The sequence below is a fragment of the Ctenopharyngodon idella genome, chromosome 7 (assembly GCF_019924925.1).
Source record: "Ctenopharyngodon idella isolate HZGC_01 chromosome 7, HZGC01, whole genome shotgun sequence".
NCBI classification, from domain to species: Eukaryota; Metazoa; Chordata; class Actinopteri; order Cypriniformes; family Xenocyprididae; genus Ctenopharyngodon; species Ctenopharyngodon idella.
This window is the reverse complement of record NC_067226.1, coordinates 42,535,077-42,553,477: the sequence shown is the minus strand read 5'-3', so window position 1 is coordinate 42,553,477 and position 18,401 is coordinate 42,535,077. Positions and strand designations below refer to the sequence as shown.

The window sequence follows — 18,401 nt, the reverse complement described above, 5'->3', positions numbered from 1 at the left end:
ATGAATCGATGCCCCCAGGGCATGGTTGCCACCTCATGGATAAACTAATAAACTAAAACAGTACACGCGTACTCTTCTGATGACGGAATTTGCGTCACGCGCGCTGTACGCTGACCCTCACGTACATGTAAAAAGTATACCTTGGGCTTAAACGACTACTAAAATCTTGATCGACTAAGCCTCTTCTAGTCGAATGTTGATGTGAAAATAAGCCTAAATCTGTTCATCATAAAAAGTGAATCAGAAAATTTTGACTAAGCCGCTCAATACATATGGATTAGTTTTACGATCACTTTATGAACTTTTTGAAGCGTCAAAGTTTTAATTGCTATGGAGGGAAAGAAAGCGCTCAGATTTCATCAAAAAAATCTTTATTTGCGTTCCGAAGATTGATGAAAGTCTTACGTGTTTGGAACGAGACGTAATTAATGACAGAATTTTCATTTTTGGGTGAACTAACCCTTTAAGAACACTTAAGTGGTCTTTTATTTCATTAATATTATATTATCTGCAGTTACCGTTCATTAAGGACACTACTAGTGCACATTCAATACATTAACGCACACTTCTTTCTCAAAAGGGCAGTACTGACAAAAGGCTAGAAATGCCCCTGGCCACTGGTTTGAATCAACAAAATCTTCACTGTATGAAATCACTGAAGCAGTCAGAGCGGTGTCAGATATAGTTTTAAGGAATACATGTTAAAACAGCTTGCCATACTCAATACGCGTTTTTAAAAGTAAAACTAGACTACTTTTCATTTGACATTTGTCAATACTGGTCAGGGCGCGAGTTGCTGAAAAACAGCCAGACGCAACGCAAAGACCAAAGATGTACATCTGACGCAGGTGTATATAGACCGAAATAGCAATTACAAAAAGCGCCCTGTGAGAACGCCCCCTAACAGGTTACAGGCGTTACACCTAAACTATTCTGATGATACAGCCAATAAAATATCAAGTGAGAACAATCTCGAGATGGCATTACTAATCCAGACCATCTATTATCACAGGCTGTCCCACAAAACCTAGTGAACCGCCTACATAGACAGCAATATTGGGAATCACAGGCGCGTTCGCAGCCCGCTCAGCTCACAGACGCGGAACGCGCCTATGATGCCCAAATATGCTGTCTAGGCAGGGAGCTCACTAGATTTTGAGACAAGGCGGCGTGTGAAAGTGTTATACAGATAATTGCTGATGCAGTTCACGGATTCACGCGTACTTTGGCCCTGTCGCTTAACAGCAACACTGCGACCTAAACGGAACTGGATCTGATACCTTTAAAACGCGTATTCCTGTTCCTGCTCGGGCTGTCGGTGCGGTGGCTCGGTCAGATGCCGCTTCATGCAGCACCGGTTTCAGCGCTGCTCCGCTGCCCGCCCGGCCATCCTCCACATCAGCTGCATTTCTACGCTCCGTGTCGGCACTCTGGAGCGACCGCGCTGTGCTTTTCTCGTCCTTCATTTCGCCTACATTTGACGTCTTTCAGCACAGAAATCCAGATGTAGAAAAGCAACTGGCGAGTGATAAATTCCAGTACAGGAGGCGGTAGAAAAAGCCCATCCTGATTTGATGAGACGCCATAGTGGGACTGAAGCTCACGGCTGTCAAATAAACCCAATCAATAAACATAAGGGGGCGGCGCTACTTACCCTACTATTCATAGACACCTCCCATTCCTGTACTTCCTTTACTGAATTATTCATGAGGATAAACTGGTGATTTGGAATGGATCGTGTTAAAGGGGTCGATTTGCCACAGTTTATTATCAGTCACATTTCATTCAGAATTCAGCACAGGTTGAACGGTTACTGAGCCAGAAGAGGGAAAAAACGATGTTTGTGCTTTAGTTAATCAATATCCATTTAGTTCCTATTGTAAGAGTTTCTGATAAACATAAAAATTACACTTCCTTCATCAGTTTGTACTGTTAAAAGATTATCAGGTCTGTAAATCTAGCGAGATTTGGAGTCGTACACTCTTATCGAGAATCACTGAACTCTGCCACCCATACTGGAATGATTATCTCTTCTTGTGCAATGTGTTCTGTGCAAGTTAAACTTTAAACTGAACATACATTTTGTAGCACGCTATAAATCACAGTCATATTGAGGTACATTTTTACGTAAACTCTGTGATGGTGAACTTAGTTGGGTAATATGAGGAAGACGAGGAAGAAATGAGGACTGGACGCTTACCAGGACTTTGATAATATATTACATAAAACAGGGTTAAGGAATTTATGGGTGTTTCTTCAAGCACTTTAATGTTCTCAGGATTGGCATCTATTAAAAATAACAGACTTTCTTTCTTTTTTTTTTTTTTTTTTTTTTAAATGAAGGTCACATTAAACCTGTGGGAATTTTTATTGTGTATAGATTTTGTCTGACCTTTTTCCTAGGCCCAGACTTTTAATCTTAAAATATTAAAATCCATAAAGAGATTTAGACTTATATCAGCTGTCTCTCATTTGTAGTGTCATTTCCACAACCACAACCAACAATTTTGGCACTAATTACATGTAATCAAAAGTTAGAGTACCTGGAGAGATTGAGGTGACATAACGTGTGAAAGAAACCATGTAAAATCAAGGTAAATGTGAGCAGAACACATTTTTTATTGTGCATAATTTTCAATCAAGCTGTGATTTTGTCCACATGTTGGACATTAGTGGACAAACTTAGTTGTTAGTTTAAGAAACACTTTTAAATTACATGTTTAAGGCCTGGTTTCACAGACAGGGCTTAGATTAAGCCAGGATTAGACCTTAGTTCAACTAGGATATTTAAGTAGCTTTTATAAACGTGCCTTAGAAAAATCATTACTGGTGTGCATCTTTAGTTAAAACAATGGCATATGACATATTTTAAGATATTTCAGTCGAAGTTGCTTTCAGTTAAAACAGCTCAAACATGCATTTTAGTCTGGGACTAGGCTTAAAGGGTTAGTGATGGCCGATTTCAAAACACTGCTTCATGAAGCTTCGGAGCGTTATGAATCAGTGTGTTGAATCAGCGGTTTGGAGCGCCAAAGTCACGTGATTTCAGCAGTTTGGCAGCTTGACGCGATCTGAATCATGATTCGGTACGCTGATTCATAACGCTCCGAAGCTTCGTTATTTTGTTTTTTTGGCGCACCAAAAATATTCTCGTCGCTTTACAATATTAATATTGAACCACTGTACTCACATGAACTGATTTAAATATGTTTTTAGTACATTAATGGATCTTGAGAGAGGAAATGTCATTGCTGGCTATGGAAGCCTCACTGAGACATTGGATTTCAACAAAAATATCTTAATTTGTGTTCCGAAATTAACGAAGGTCTTTCGGGTGTGGAACAGCATGAGGGTAAGTAATAAATGACATTATTTTCATTTTTGGGTGAACTAACCCTTTAAGCCTTGTCTGTGAAACCAGGTGTTTCTGTAACTTAAAGTACAAATGCTGAAATGGAGATAAACATGTGATCACATTATAACTATATAAAATTATATAGTAATCATATATAACTGATTTTTGAGATAAGGGACAAAACATATCCTACACTCAAAGCCCTCTTTATGTTAAAAATAAATAAATTCATCAAAATAAAAATAACTAAAAAGTTACATCTAAAGGAAATCTGGATACTCAGGACATTCATTGCTTTTATTTTTAAATAATTTTTTAAGTATTATTTATATACAAGCTCTGTACTTGGAAAATACATGTAATTTAACCTGTCCTCAGCATGTCACAATGTAAAATTGCTAAACAAAGCATTAAAAAATGCAGCAAATTCAAAAATATACATTTAAATTGAAAGAGAGATCTGTAATATATCAAATAAAATATATATATATATATATATATATATATATTCCATAAAAAATGCCTATTTCCTGCTCATTGTGGATCTCACAGTAGGACACATAGTCCTGGAAGTTTTATTTTTTTTTATAATTTATATAACCAATGTTGAAGTCTCTGCGGTCACAGTTTTAACATGTCAACGCCGTCATCCTGGTGTAACAGTTTCTGTAAATAGTTGTGGGACAAATCTTGGCATTTTTTATATGTTTATTAAGGCAGCTACAACTGAGAAACAAAATTTCCTCCACTGTACAACACATGGTTAAGGTGGGGGAAAAAAATCAATTTTGTCAACTCCGTCAGGCTTTATGCCTTAAGTGCTCTCAAAAAGTCTATATAATGTGATTTAATGTTTTTTTTTTTTTTTGCATATGGGGAATTCTAATGTTGTTTCATGATTCTGTTTACATATACTGTATATTTGGCCCCAGCTGGACCTTTGTCAACTCCGTCAGTATTTGTCAACTGTCAGTATTTGTCAACACCATCAGTTTGTCAACTCCGTCAGTATTTGTCAACTCCGTTAGTCAGTATTTGTGAACTCCATCAGTATTTGTCAACCGTCAGTATTTGTCACCTCCGTCAGTATTTGTCAACTCCATCAGTATGTCAACTCCGTCAGTATGTCAACTCCGTCAGTATTTGTCAACACATCAGTATTTGTCAACTCGTCAGTATTTGTCAATACCGTCAGTATTAGCCAACTCTGTCAGTATTTGTCACCTCCGTCAGTATTTGTCAACTGTCAGTATTTGTCAACTCCGTCAGTATTTAACACAGTCAGGTGAAGGTTTTTGTTAATTTTGAAAGAAATGTCATTCTTTTTTCAATTCATTGTGTTAAAATATTAAAACATCAACTAAACTACATGATATCATGTCTGATTTACCTAAGAACATTGGTTATATATGTTTAATGTTAAAAAGGAGGTTAGAGAATTAAAGAATTTAGAAACTGGATTGTTCATAATAACCCTAACCCAAGAAAAAAAATTAGAAAATGTATTTTTTTCACTTAGCTCCTTTACTGAACACCATTATGACATAATTACACTGTTGTTGGATGGATCAATATTAAAATATCATTCTTTTTAATGCGTCTAACGGAGTTGACACAAATTAAGTTCCGAAGTGAATAAATGTAGGCCTACATTTTTAGAAAAAAACATTTTCAGAAAAACCTGTCCTCTTACATGGTTCATTAGCTGAGACATTTGTCTACAAATATATCAGTTTAAAAATAATGTATTATTAAATAATAAAAACTAACTTCTTAAACAATTTTTGTCCCTTATCTCAAGAATCAGTGATATATATATACATATTTGCAATCATGATAAAATGTTTCCTGATCTCATCCCTACAGATAAAGGCTTCCAGTGAATGAGGTGTTAAAGGTTATTTTATTAACCTTTACATTCTGTTTGAAGTCTGAGAGAAATTAGTTTAAAGTATCAGGCTTTATTGATATTCTCATCAGACCCTAGATATAAAACATGAATAAACAATGAATTTTCACGTGCTAAAACCCTCTAATTGGTGTACATTATGCAGATCTTGCCATTTGCTTATTCATTTTTGCTTTATTGTAATTGAATGGCAATATTCAATTACATGGATAAGCATGGATATTCAATATATGGATAAGCAATATTGCTATTACATACGGTTCTATGAATCATGAACACCTAACTTTTCCATTACATACAAGTTTATTTTTAGTGGAAAAAAGGTTCTTTAGATTTTTAAAATGTTCTTCACACTAAGGAAAAAAAAAAAAAAAAAAAAAAAAAAAAAAACCTGTTCACTGAAAGGTTTTTTGGGGAACCAAAAATGGTCCTCCAATGGCACTGAAACTTTTTAATTTGGCTTAAAAAGTTTCAGTAATTTCTGTCTGCTGGGTTTGATTGGGTTGGAGGACATTTTAAAAGAATTTGAATAGGTTGGTTTTTAACACATACAGCACTGCTGTCCGCTCAACAAAATATTAGAGGGTTAAGATGAAAAACAATAGAATATAAAAGGTTATTGTATAATTCAGTCTACAGTCGACAAGACATCTGGAATAATTGCTTAGCCTTGGCTTTCATGACATGTACTACTGCAGTTTCAAAGTTTAACACAAGAGGGTGACAGCAGACTACTGTTTCCAAGCTCAAACTAGATCATTCAGAATGGTGCTTCACAGATTCTGTTCAGTTACAAATGAAGAAAACCATTTATTTCCAAAACACAACAACAGACATCAAGTTTGACTGTTTTATTATTTCTTTTGATCATTTTCTCCAACCCAAAGACAATAATACACAGCATAAGTCTAAAATATCCCATGTCATTTTCATCCATCATCACGAATTCTTTTCAGTCCAACACTCATTCCTCGAGGACATGGGACTGCGATTCAGTTCAGCATGTCAGACTCATTGGGGTCATCCGGCCCTCCTGCACAAGTTCAGATGTGGTTGAATAGCAAGTGTAAAATATCTGAGAAGGGGGCACATGAATAGATACACTTCAAAAACAACCGATACCTTTACAGATTACAAAGGGATTCTGATGGAGAAGGCAATCATCCAAGCATGTGATACAGTGTCCACCTGGTCAAACAGTTACACCCAAACAAATGATGCTCAATTCCCCCTGACTGACCACTTCCTGCACAAGAAAATCTGCTTCCCAATGACGATTAATGAGAATTAACAGTATATTTCCAAATATACAAATGTCTGTGCATGTATCGCAAGATATAGTGAACAGTGGTGACTTAAGAATTCAAACTTAGCTTGCATTACCTCAGGAAGTTTACATAAAGAGTAGAAATGACAATATTTACATTGCTTTTTTCACATGCGGCTGAAAAAAAAAAAAAAAAAAAATCATCGTTTGGTGTTGGGAAACTTGCTGAGAGACTTGTTAAGTTCATGGATGGTTATTTCACCCTCTTCAACACACTATCATCTTTGCCTGACAAAGTAGTGTAAAAAGCAGCATGATTGAAAAAGCCATACTTTGAAACTTTTCTTGCGCAGTGCAATTTCATAGCCGTTTAGTATTGTTATGCACCACACGACTGCAGGCTGCCGTTTAATGTACCACCCCCACATTAAGTTCACTCAAGAGTCATGGAAACATTCAGGGACAAGGCCATGATTTCACACCAGGGCATTTTATCTGAAGTCGTGCCTCAACTCCATGTGCTTCAAAAAGACAGGAAATATTGGTCAGATGTGAGTCTAAAACACATGGAAACACCGGAAGATGTGGTTTATGAGAAAAATAACTATAAACTCTGGATTTAATCTTACCTCAGCATATTAATGTTAAAATAAAAAGGTCTAAAGGTAGTTCACGTTATTCAAAACCTGTATGACTTTCTTCTGTAGAACATAAAAGATGCTTAAAGGGTTAGTTCACCCAAAAATGAAAATTCGGTCATTAATTACTCACTGTCATTTCATTACAAACCCGTAAGAATTTAGTTCATCTTCGGAAGACAAATGAAGATCTTTTTGATTAAATCTGAGATTTCTGTTCCTCCATAGACAGCTACGCAACTACCACTCTGACGCCTCAAAAAGTTCATAAAGCGATCATAAAACTAATCCATATGAATTGAGTGGCTTAGTCCAAATGTTCTGAAGAAACATTCATCAACGCACACATTAGTTGTGGTAAACAGAAGCTCAAGCATGTTTGCTTGATGTGCGAGAACCAATGAGGTTCATTCTCCTTTGCTACACAGCATGTTTGAGCTTTCGCAAGAACCGATGGGGTTCATTAATGCGCATCAAGCAGGTTCGGTTGAGCTTCTGTTTATGTTTGCTGATCAATGTTAATATGTGAATAAAAGCCTAAATTAAATCCGTTTATCATAAAAAGCGATCGTGAATCTTCAGAAAATTTGGACTAAACCGCTCAATTCATATGGATTAGTTTTACAATCGCTTTATGAACTTTTTGAAGCATCAAAGTTTAAGTTATGTAGCTAACAATGGAGGTACAGCTCTCAGATTTCATCAAAAAGATCTTCATTTGTGTTCTGATGAATGAAAGTCTTATGGGTTTGGAACGACATGAGGGTGAGTAATTAATGACAGAATTTCAAAATCATTTTTGGATGAAGTAACCCCTTAAGAATTTGAAAAATATCTCCATACAATGAAAATCAATGGGGTCCAATCTCGTTTTTGACTCAAAATCTTTTATATTCCCTAAAAGAAAGTAATATGGGTTTGGAACAATATGAGGGTGAACAAATAATGATATATATCTTTTGGGTGAACTACCCCTTTAAAAATCGCATCATTATGTCTGAGTAACTGGGAAGAACATGATAAAATCAGCTCCAGGCCACCATATCGAGAGAAGTTACACCTGTGTCTGTATGCAGCATTTCATTCTTTCAGTAGTACATGATTGCGATACACATCTACTAAAAACAAATGCGAACTCGAGATCATGTGCACATTACACCCCCCTAACTGAACGTCATAGGTCTTCAAATGGGATTTTTATTTGATTTGATCTTTTTTATGCGTTTTACAATTATATACAATATACAGGCAGCACATAGTACATTTTCTTTCCAATGAACAATCAATCAAACAGGTAAGTTGTTAAATTAGACTATTTTCTGAGGGAGAGTTTCAAACATTATACACTGTGCAGTACTGACAGGAAGTCTTAGAAAATGGGATCTTAAAAAGGGATGAAAAGAACAAGCTGATGCATCTTAAAAGCCCTCAGTATGTACAGAAAAAGCCAAGAAATCCAAAGAATCGCAACAAAAGACAGACAAAGAAGCTAATAGAATGAAGTCGTTTTTCTCCATATACATAACATTGCTAAAAAATATTTCCCAAGCCCAAAAGAACACCTCTTGATTTGGTCACCAGACTTCAGTGTGGCATAGCGAATGTAATTACGCAAAGTGAAGAAGATAAAAATGAAGAGCAGCGAGAGATGACGCGAGGATGCGGACGCTAAGGGTTTCCACCGAGAGCATTTCAATGACTTGATGAAACAGTAAGTACTCTTCCAAGTTGACAAAGACAAAAAAAAAAAAAAAAAAAAAAGAAGACAATGTGAGGTATATTCAGGTTAATGTTGCGAACCGCCTTTGGAAGCTGCAAGAAGAGACAGCCTGCACACAAACTAACACACGTTGACAGTTCGCACTTGATATTTGACTTAAGACGCCCTCTGAATCAGAACTCGAATGAAATGACAGCAAAACAAAAAAGTCCTCTACTCTTCAGACATCACACTCTTGCTCTTCCTGTAACGAGAACCGCTCGTCTCGCAGACGTCTGAGGGTTTTCTTTTAACCGTTTATGACAAAGGCACATTGCTTCAAATCAGGCAATAATTCTGTATTTCAAATCACTGCAGAAAGTCAAACAAAACAAAAGTTCATTCAGTGCATATAACTACATTCATGAAGGCCTTATATTCATAGTCTATATTTACAGCATCTATGCTGACCATAACCTTTATTATACATCGTCGGGCCTCTATTTGTGTTAATTTACTGAAAAATCAATTAGAATTTTAAGATCACGCTGTCCAACTACATTTTTAATAGGATTCAATCCTTAAGGATTGTGCTAAAATCAAACTTTTTTTAGTGTAGGCTATTTTCAATCTATATAAATGTATTTCAATATTTAAAAAAAAAACAACAATACAAGAAAACACCATCTGTGATGAGTAGAGGCAAACAAAATAACTATAATATGCCAAATTAAGGGTTTTGGGGAAACGATTCCAGCTTCGATGATGCAAAACTACTGGGTGATGTAATGCATACAGACAGTGACAAGCAACACTCTCAAACTCCCATCTTCTCATCCACAACGTTCAACTCAAATGGAGACGCTCCAGTTTCATTGTCAATGACAAAAGCTGTCCTGCTTAAAAAGAATAAATCACGAATCAAGGTATGAGCTGTATGAACTTGCCTATTCGTGATGATTCATGTGATGAAGGTCAAGCACTTAAACAGATCTGTTAGTGTGTGCATTACTGCTGGCAGATAATGTGCCGAACGATTCCGTATGAAATACGGTGTAGCCACAACATAGCTTGTATCTGGAGCATTCATCTGGTATACTTTATTATAGGACATTAGATCAACCTTACACGAAAATTAAGAAATGCCATGTACAATGAACGATAATTTAAGGCGCCATCACAACCCATTTTCCTCTTGATTCTGAAATGCTTAAGGTGCAAATGTTCAGACTTTGCAATTCATTCAGTATGTTTTTTTTTTTTTTCTCTTAAAATAAACCAAACCCATTAACAAGATTAAAAAAAAAAAAAAAAAAAAAAAAAAAAAAAAAATCAAACAAAGTAGACAAATCAAACAAGCAGCTCCTTTGTATAGTGGCCACGAGTGACGTTTTCCCCATGTACGGGCCCTGGGCGGCCGGAGTGTGGGAGTGCAGAGGATAAGTGAGAGTGCACAACGTTAAGTGCAAGTGTGAGTATGGACATTTTGCACTAACCCCGAAGCAGAGAGAAAGACAGACGGGCAAAAAAACAAATGAAAAGATATGTATTCAGATATTTGTGATTTTTCTTCATTGTCGCTGTAATCGTCATCATCATTAGTCTTCATACCATCAACTCTTGACTGTGTCAGGAAGATTCCACTGCTTCCCATGCAACCCCAGGGCAGCGATCTGTGGTGATGTCACGGGGGATCATTTGGGAATGGGGAGGGGACATCTTTCCCATAGTTCCCTTGCTGGGGGTCTTTAAGATTGAGAAGGGTAGCAAATCACTGCCAGGACTGAGGCGGGAAATTGTTGACCTCGGCCAGGTCTTGTACAGGAGAACCTTTGTGAGTGTATGTCAGCTTGATCCGCATTCGCAACTGTTGCTGAAACAAAAGAGGAAGTCAGGCACATGCGGAAGCAGACATGCTTAATTCTATAAAACATAAATATCAGTCACAGAGATAAATCCTTAATTGCTGTAAAAGACAGGTTAGAAGCATTACTGCTGAGAAACTAGGGCTGGGAGGGAGGGGGAGTAGGGGGGAGAGATCTATTTAATTTTTCTGATAAAAATTGCTATTTAAAAAGCGATTAAAAAAAACAAAAAAACATCTCTGTTAGCTGAGCTTGTTTGTAGGGCTACACAATTTGGCCAGAATTTGTGTGATTGTCAATTTTAATATATAATAATAACAATCATAATAGCCTAATAATAATAAAAAATAGTTTATAATCAAGTATTTATGAAAAACGTAATTGTACTTTACAGTACTAATATCTTTTCATTCACACAGTCCATATACCTAATTAAATCGTTGGCATGTCGTTATTTTGTCTTTATTTTGATTAATCATGCAGCCCTGTGAAAAACTTTGACTTCAGCAAAACTAGCATAATCAGCTTCTGATTGTTTTCATACATTTGATTTCAAACTCTAAAAACCTCACTAGCTGATTTTTCAGTAGTAACCTTCATTTACATTGTTGCTGGACAATCAGATCAGTTAACACTGATCCAAACTTTTTCTCTGTAAATGGAAAACCACATGTGCTGTTGTGGGGGTTGTTTAGCAAAGTGTTTTTCTAGACTTGTGACAGCCTAGAGAGGGCAATTACACATTCACAGGGTAAAGTCACTCCACGAATTGAGCCCTAACTCAATTTTAATTGTTTGCACAGTGCTCCTAATCTTATTTAGCCAATTCATGACATGGAATCTGAGAAAAATGACTAATCAAGGGTGAGATTTAGAAAAACAAGTGCTAGATGTGATATCCTTGACCTGAGCTGATTTGAGTCAGCTAGTGAGACGCCACCTTACATTTAAACAATCAAAGTCACTGAGATGTGACATTTCCTCCTATTCTTAAACCAAGATAAATAATGGCTGCCACAGGCTTTTTTAAAGCAAACTTTCAACTTCAGAGTAAATTTATTCAGCTTTACTCCACTCAAACACTGATCAGACTTCTGAAGCTGTTTCAGGACAAATGGACAGAGAGCTACTGCAAAAGGAAGCAAAGCGTGGCCTGGGTTCACAATGTTTTACCTTTTGTGGGTTGAGAACCCTGATGACCTGCGTGACACTTCCCTGGTTGAGTGCAGGAACTACATTACTGCTGGGGGACAGAAGCTGCAGCTGGAATGTCTAAAAACACAAACAAATGTTTAAGTATTTAGCTGGAGCAAAAGTTACCAAATGACTGTTTGCTTGCACATGTATATTCCAATTGTAATAGGAATTTGATCATATTCTGATTGTGAATGCATTACTTGAAAGCATTAACCTGACTGCAGGGCATCTGCATAGTTTTTAAAATCAAATTTAAGACCTTTTTTAAGACCTGCACAAACAATTAATACTGTATAACCAGGGCCGCCCTTAGGGCTGTGCAACTGGTGCAAACGTGAACAGCCTGAGCGGGGACACGATCGTGAAAGGACCAAGGGAGGCCCTCGCTTCTGCTACCTCACACTTATTTTAGAAGAGGGGTTAGCACCACTTCTTACCCAGCATTATGAAAACCTAAGTGAATAATCCATTTAAGATATTTAAAGGCTCAGTATGTCTTTTTTTAAAAACCGCCACTGAAAATTTAAATAAACACCTAAACAAAAGATTTTGTTAATATTTGTTAGATGTTTGTTCTGTGTGCGCTGAAAAAAAAAAAAATTGTTTGTACACAGTCCTGGCTGTGTAAATAAGGGGAAAAAGTGGATCGGCAGTAGGGGGCGTATATCATGAGTGAGGAGAGAGTGTGAGCGAGTGGGACATTTGTAGAAAGACAGATGGCTGAAGCATTACGAAAGAGGAAAAGGTCAGAGGAATATAATTCAAAGAAGAAGGGTTACAATCAGACATGAGAGAGGCTGGAGAGAGCAGAATGACCTAAAAACAGAAGCTGAGATTCCTTTGTTTCTGCTCGATACACGAGTAAACATTGTTTTTTTGCTATGTTCCCAGAACCAAGATATGATGTTAAGCTGAATCATCCATACTTGCACAAGCTGTCCGATGTGGCAGCTGTTAGTGGTTGCCTGTGTTGCATAGCATGTTCGCTATTTTGGGGGCGGAGCAATGAAGGGAGGGGTGTGTTTGTTTGGGTGTTGATTTCAAATATCAACAGTGTTTCTCAGAAATCACTTACTGCACCTTTAAGACCTTTTGCACCTTTTGATCAAACTGAATTTAAGACTTTAAGTATCCACGAGAGTATAAATGTAAGTGTAAAGTAAAAGTGTAAACAGGCAACAGTTTTCGTTCTTAAGTGCATCCAAAAGAGAACAGTGAGAAAAGAATATGCATGTCTATGTATGTAACCAAAAGGTATTAAGTGCAATATAGACCTTAATCAGAAAAAAAGATGTGCATGTAAATGTGATCGGTGATGACCAAAAAATTAAATAGCATAGAATTTTGAATAATTAGCCAACTAGGGTTCTCTATAAACAGTACAACTAGAGGGGAAAAAACAAACCTTTGGTACTGCAGCCTGGAACACAAAATCTGTCATGTCAGCCTCGGTGGAGTTGGTGGCGTGGATGGTGATAACTGCAATATTGGGATTGGGGTTGGACCTCTCGAATGTGAACTCAATTTTCAGACCATTTTTGTTGTACGCCGTCATTGGCGGAATGCCTGCAAGAGAGAAACAGATATGATAATTGCATTGCCCTATTTTGCATTAATCGTTATGATGAAATTTAATGTAAGCTCACCCGCTGCAATGTCATTGAAGAGGGGCTGTGAAGTGAGACCATCCAAAAGGAAAGGGGGCTGGGACATGGGCACAGAGGGAGCAGGGGTGGGGGTTGGACCACCTAAGGAGTGAGAAGGAACACATAGGTGTGAGTAGGGTTTCACCCAAAAATAAAAATTACTGGTGAAAGAAAGTCATTCAGGTTTGGACTGAACTGAGGATGATTACATAACTAGGGCAGGTACAAAAAACAAAAACCTGTTAACTAAACTACACAGGGAACCCTGTCAATTGGTAAATTACAATAATATTAAAGGTTAAAATTAACAACTGATTTGTATAAACATTTAAATTGAACACAAGGCAGTTTTTATAATAATAGGTTTATAGTAACTTTTTAAAGGATTCAACTTACGGAAAGAAAACGGAACTGGCGCCGCGTTCGTTCCGTAATTTGAATAGGGAAGGTGTGGGACATACAGCGTAAGCTTTTTGAAGAATACAGAAGGCAGTCTGGCGGAAGCACTTGCGATCACTTGTGTTTATAAAGCATATAAATTTTTATTTATTTTTATTTTTAGAAAATGACCAATCGTTTCACTAGATAAGACCATCATTCCTCATCTGGTATCGTTTAAAGCCCTTTGAAGCTGCACTGAAACTGTAATTATGACCTTCAACCATGTGGGGTCTATTGAAGTCCACTATATGGAGAAAAATCCTGGAATGTTTTCATCAAAAACCTTAATTTCTTTTCAACTGACAAAAGAAGGACATGGGCATCTTGGATGACATGGGGGCGAGTAAATTATCAGGAAATTTTCATTTGAAAGTGAACTAATCCTTTAATTATATAATTATTTCTACTCCAATTAGTATTTTTGAAATACAGTATAAACATTTAAACAGTGGCTGTAAAAATATTTCATGACAGATTTATTCAAACATACATTAAATATTGAAGAACAGGTTAAATAAAATATAATGAATATGTAATACACTGCATATATTAAGCAAAACACTCCTCTCTACAGTTTCTGTTTTTCTGCAGTTCGATTATATAAGGCTTGATACATTTCATTATATCATTTTGCATAGTATCTTTCAATATACCTTCTGATGTTCATTCATGTTTATTTTATGCTATAACTAGCAGTAGAGTGTCAGAGATGACCGGTTCACTTTATTGTTTGAATTTCATAGTAAAATTCTCAGCTTACAAACTCTTTTAATTAGTTTCATATTAAAACTAACAAAACAGAAAGCTTTTTGTGCTTTATTGGATAGGAAGCATGCTAAAAATCAACTTTAGTGAAGTTTTGTTCACACATCAACTGAAAACGGTATAGACTAAAAGATCAATGCTTGGAATTTAAGAATTGACATCAGTTTATCAAAATGAAAATATATACCTATAAATAACAATTTCCATTTTTGGGTGAACTACTACTTTAAGGACTAATGACAACACTGTAAAGTCAGTGCTCTAAACATGGAGACACAGGAATGGCAGGATGTGAATTTGGTACAGAACAGTAGAAGTGTACAGCAGAGAGCAGGCTGACCTGTCAGAGAAAGGTCTCCCAGCAGATCCAGCAGTTCTCCTCCAGCTGATGCAGGCTTTGTGGGAACAGTTGTTTGGATAACAGGTACCACATCATTACCTCCAAGTAGATCTAATAAATCATTTGCCTGTAAAACAGGAAACAGACTATTAGCTTAAATATTTCACAGTGGCTAAATATCCCTCTTTATCTGCACAATCATACCGGAGAGATTTTTTTATTACTCTAGTACAGAGGTACTCGACCCATTCCTACAGGCTCCACCGCACCATACATTTCGGACCTCTCCCTCATCTAGTACACCTGATTAATCTCATTAGATCATTACTGGAGCACTCAATAAACTAACTGCCACTGTTTAAATTGCGAAACGGCAGTATAAGAAATTAATTCAATGAAGAATGTACTACTAAACATAGATGAGGTACACTATATGGACAAAAGTATTGAGACACCTGACCATAACACCAACAAGGACTTTAATCACATTGCATTCCAAATACATAGACATTAAAGGAATAGCTCACTTCTGAATTAAAATTTCCTGATTATTTACTTACCTCCATGTCATCCAAAATGTTTATGTCTTTCATGTCGAAAAGAAATTAAGGTTTTTGAGGAAAACATTTCAGGATTTTTCTCCATATAGTGGACTTCAACAGCTACCAATGGATTGAAAGTCCAAATTGCAGTTTCAATGCAGCTTCAAAGGGCTCTACACAATCGCAGATGAGGAATAAGGGTCTTAACTAGCGTAACATTCTGTCATTTTCTAAAAAAAAAAATAAAAAAAAAAATAATAAAATAAAAATATATACTTTTTAACCACAAATGCTCATCTTGCACTGCCCTGCGATCCACCACGCATTATGTAATCATGTTAGAAAGGTCACGTGTGAGGTAGGTGAAAGTACAGATCCAGTGCCCTTTACCAAAAAAAAAAAACAAAAAAAAAAAAACAACAACTTACGATGTCAGATGATTTTGAAGTTGGATGAGAAAATGAGATTGCCTTATGTCATACGTGATCTTTCTAACGTGATTGTGCCATGCATTACGTATCGCAGAACAGTGCAAGGAGAGCTTTTTTGGCTAAAAAGTAGATAAAATTGTGCTATTTTTTTTGTTATTTTTTTTTTTAAAATGAACGATCATTTCACCAGACAAGACCCTTATTCCTTGGCTGGGATCGTGTAGAGTCCTTTGAAGCTGCATTAAAACTGCAACTTGGACCTTCCACCCATTGTACCTCACTGAAGTCCACTATATGGAGAAAAATCCTGGAATGTTTTCCTCAAAAACCTTAATTTCTTTTCAACTGAAGAAAGAAAGACATGACCATCTTAGATTACATGCATTCCCAGACACATTGCATTCATCATGTTGTCAGCCTTTTGACCACATGTTCTTTTGACCCATACCATACTAACCACAACAAAAATAATTTACTCAGCTATTGTTCAGGAAGTACAATTTAACCATAAGGAATGATGTTCTCGATACCTACGATACTTACATTTGAGCTGCCCCGCTCACAGCTCTCTGCCATTTTTTTATTTTTCTAATCTGACAAACCCTCATCTCCCATGGCATAATGAAATAGCCAAGAAATTGTGTCATGTATACTGGGTTTTTAGTATCTACTCATTTCACATTCTGTTTTTGCATGTGTATGAAGGAAGTACACATTCAGAGGACTGAGTACGCTGTCAGATTACTGAGATGCCTAAACTGTGCATTGGGTTAGATTGAGAAACCTTGCTCTAGAAAACTCACCTGACTGGCTGGTTGAGTGATGTTGGGCAGATGTTTTGTGTCCAGTATGGTTGATTCTGTTTCCCCATTGGTCTGCACAATCTCTGCTGGGCCGTTAGAGGCTGTTTTCTCCATTATAGGCATTCGCTCTAGTAATGCAGGTCTTCATGGGAAAGAGAAAGATGGGGTGAGGACAAGAAACTAGAGCTAGGAGTGAACCATCAAGTACAAAAAGTGAATGGCTGTTGAAATTGAGAAACACGAGTCCTGATCTTTTACCTCATGTGATCATATTTTTTGAAAAGTGCATTATATTCCACAGCTCTCTGCTGCAGCTCCACGTCTATGCTGCTGCCATATATCGACACCACTTTTTTGATTCGACTGCAAGGCAAAATGAAAATAAATGGAAGATCAGCTCCTCATCCGTTTGGGGACACAAACTCATTTCAAGAAAATATATCCTTGTATCAAAAGTGACTCTGAACAGTTATGCTTACTTCACACTGCTGAAACGGGTGGACAGCTTCATAATAGCAGTAAGGGAATAACCTCTCGTTACAGGGGTGGACAAGTTGGAAACTAGGAGACCTTCTAAAACATCCAGAACCTCATCTTCAGTAACCTGTGAGATGAAATCAGAATGATACAATTGTTCTGCCTTTAAAATAACTGTGCATGTGTAGTTTGAAGGGCCCACGGAGGCATTTACCTGAATAGGTTCCTCTTCCTCACACTGGCCTGAGACCAAAAGGTCTCCATACTCTCCTATGCACCAGGATGCCACCTGTACTAGAGGTTGCTATAAGAAGGAAAGTTTGAGTTAGTTCACAAAGACATAATTCTGTTATTTAATCATCCAAACCCACAAGACTTCTGTGGAACACACAAAAAAAGTTCACACTGATTTTTACCAACACAGATCCATGTATGTACAGCTGGCTAATGAGAGGTTTGTAAACCCAGTCTGTATAAAAAGGCGTTTATTTTGTTTGAACTACTTGAGGATGGCATTGCTCAAAGAGCTTGCTGCAAGTGCTCTCAGGTGAGAGTGTGTCTTTAGAGAGCATCATATTTTTGCTGAGATTGACTAAAGGCTGTAAAAGAAAGGCTGTGCAGAAAGCCATTACATAGAGATGGTTTGGGCATGTTTTATGAATATGACTAACCTCTGGCACATTGTTGCTCATTTAAAATACTCAATTCATTAACATTAGAACGAGGTTAAGAACAAATTCATGTGTGTATGCACACTGAGAATTAGGCTAAATTTTTTTCAAAGAAGTTCTCCTGAGCGCACAAACAAAAAATTGTCCACGTAAGTATTCGTGAATGAAACCCAAAGTCTAAATGGGTTCTAAAGCTTTCAAGCTTAAAACATTTTTTATATATTACACTCTGTTGCTCACACAAAGCTACCGTATGACTTTAGAAGATTGTAGGCACATAAGTTTCATTAACATTTTTTAATAGTTCTCTGTCATTTTGGAGCTCAGCCTCTCTCACCATTTACATTTATAAAGC

General features: G+C 36.8%; 2 protein-coding genes across 4 annotated transcripts in view; both read right to left on the bottom strand.

The window, feature by feature from the left end:
• phlpp2 (PH domain and leucine rich repeat protein phosphatase 2) overlaps positions 1–1,623 on the bottom strand; it is an 86,036-nt gene extending 84,413 nt beyond the window's left edge. The window contains exon 1 of the mRNA XM_051898501.1: positions 1,281–1,623. Coding sequence (XP_051754461.1) covers positions 1,281–1,466 — 186 coding nt within the window. The 5' untranslated portion in view covers positions 1,467–1,623. The remainder of the gene's footprint in view (positions 1–1,280) is intronic.
• A 4,477-nt stretch (positions 1,624–6,100) lies between these two features.
• ap1g1 (adaptor related protein complex 1 subunit gamma 1) overlaps positions 6,101–18,401 on the bottom strand; it is a 33,438-nt gene continuing 21,137 nt past the window's right edge. For 2 of the 3 annotated variants that reach the window (XM_051898509.1, XM_051898510.1), the window contains exons 15-23: positions 17,590–17,679; positions 17,378–17,502; positions 17,157–17,261; positions 16,899–17,040; positions 15,123–15,249; positions 13,577–13,678; positions 13,336–13,496; positions 11,907–12,005; positions 6,101–10,741 (exon numbers count right to left, since the gene is read on the bottom strand). In XM_051898509.1, the coding sequence (XP_051754469.1) occupies positions 10,640–10,741; positions 11,907–12,005; positions 13,336–13,496; positions 13,577–13,678; positions 15,123–15,249; positions 16,899–17,040; positions 17,157–17,261; positions 17,378–17,502; positions 17,590–17,679 (1,053 nt within the window). In that variant the 3' untranslated portion in view covers positions 6,101–10,639. The remainder of the gene's footprint in view (positions 10,742–11,906; positions 12,006–13,335; positions 13,497–13,576; positions 13,679–15,122; positions 15,250–16,898; positions 17,041–17,156; positions 17,262–17,377; positions 17,503–17,589; positions 17,680–18,401) is intronic. The other variant, XM_051898511.1, reaches the window with a different exon arrangement.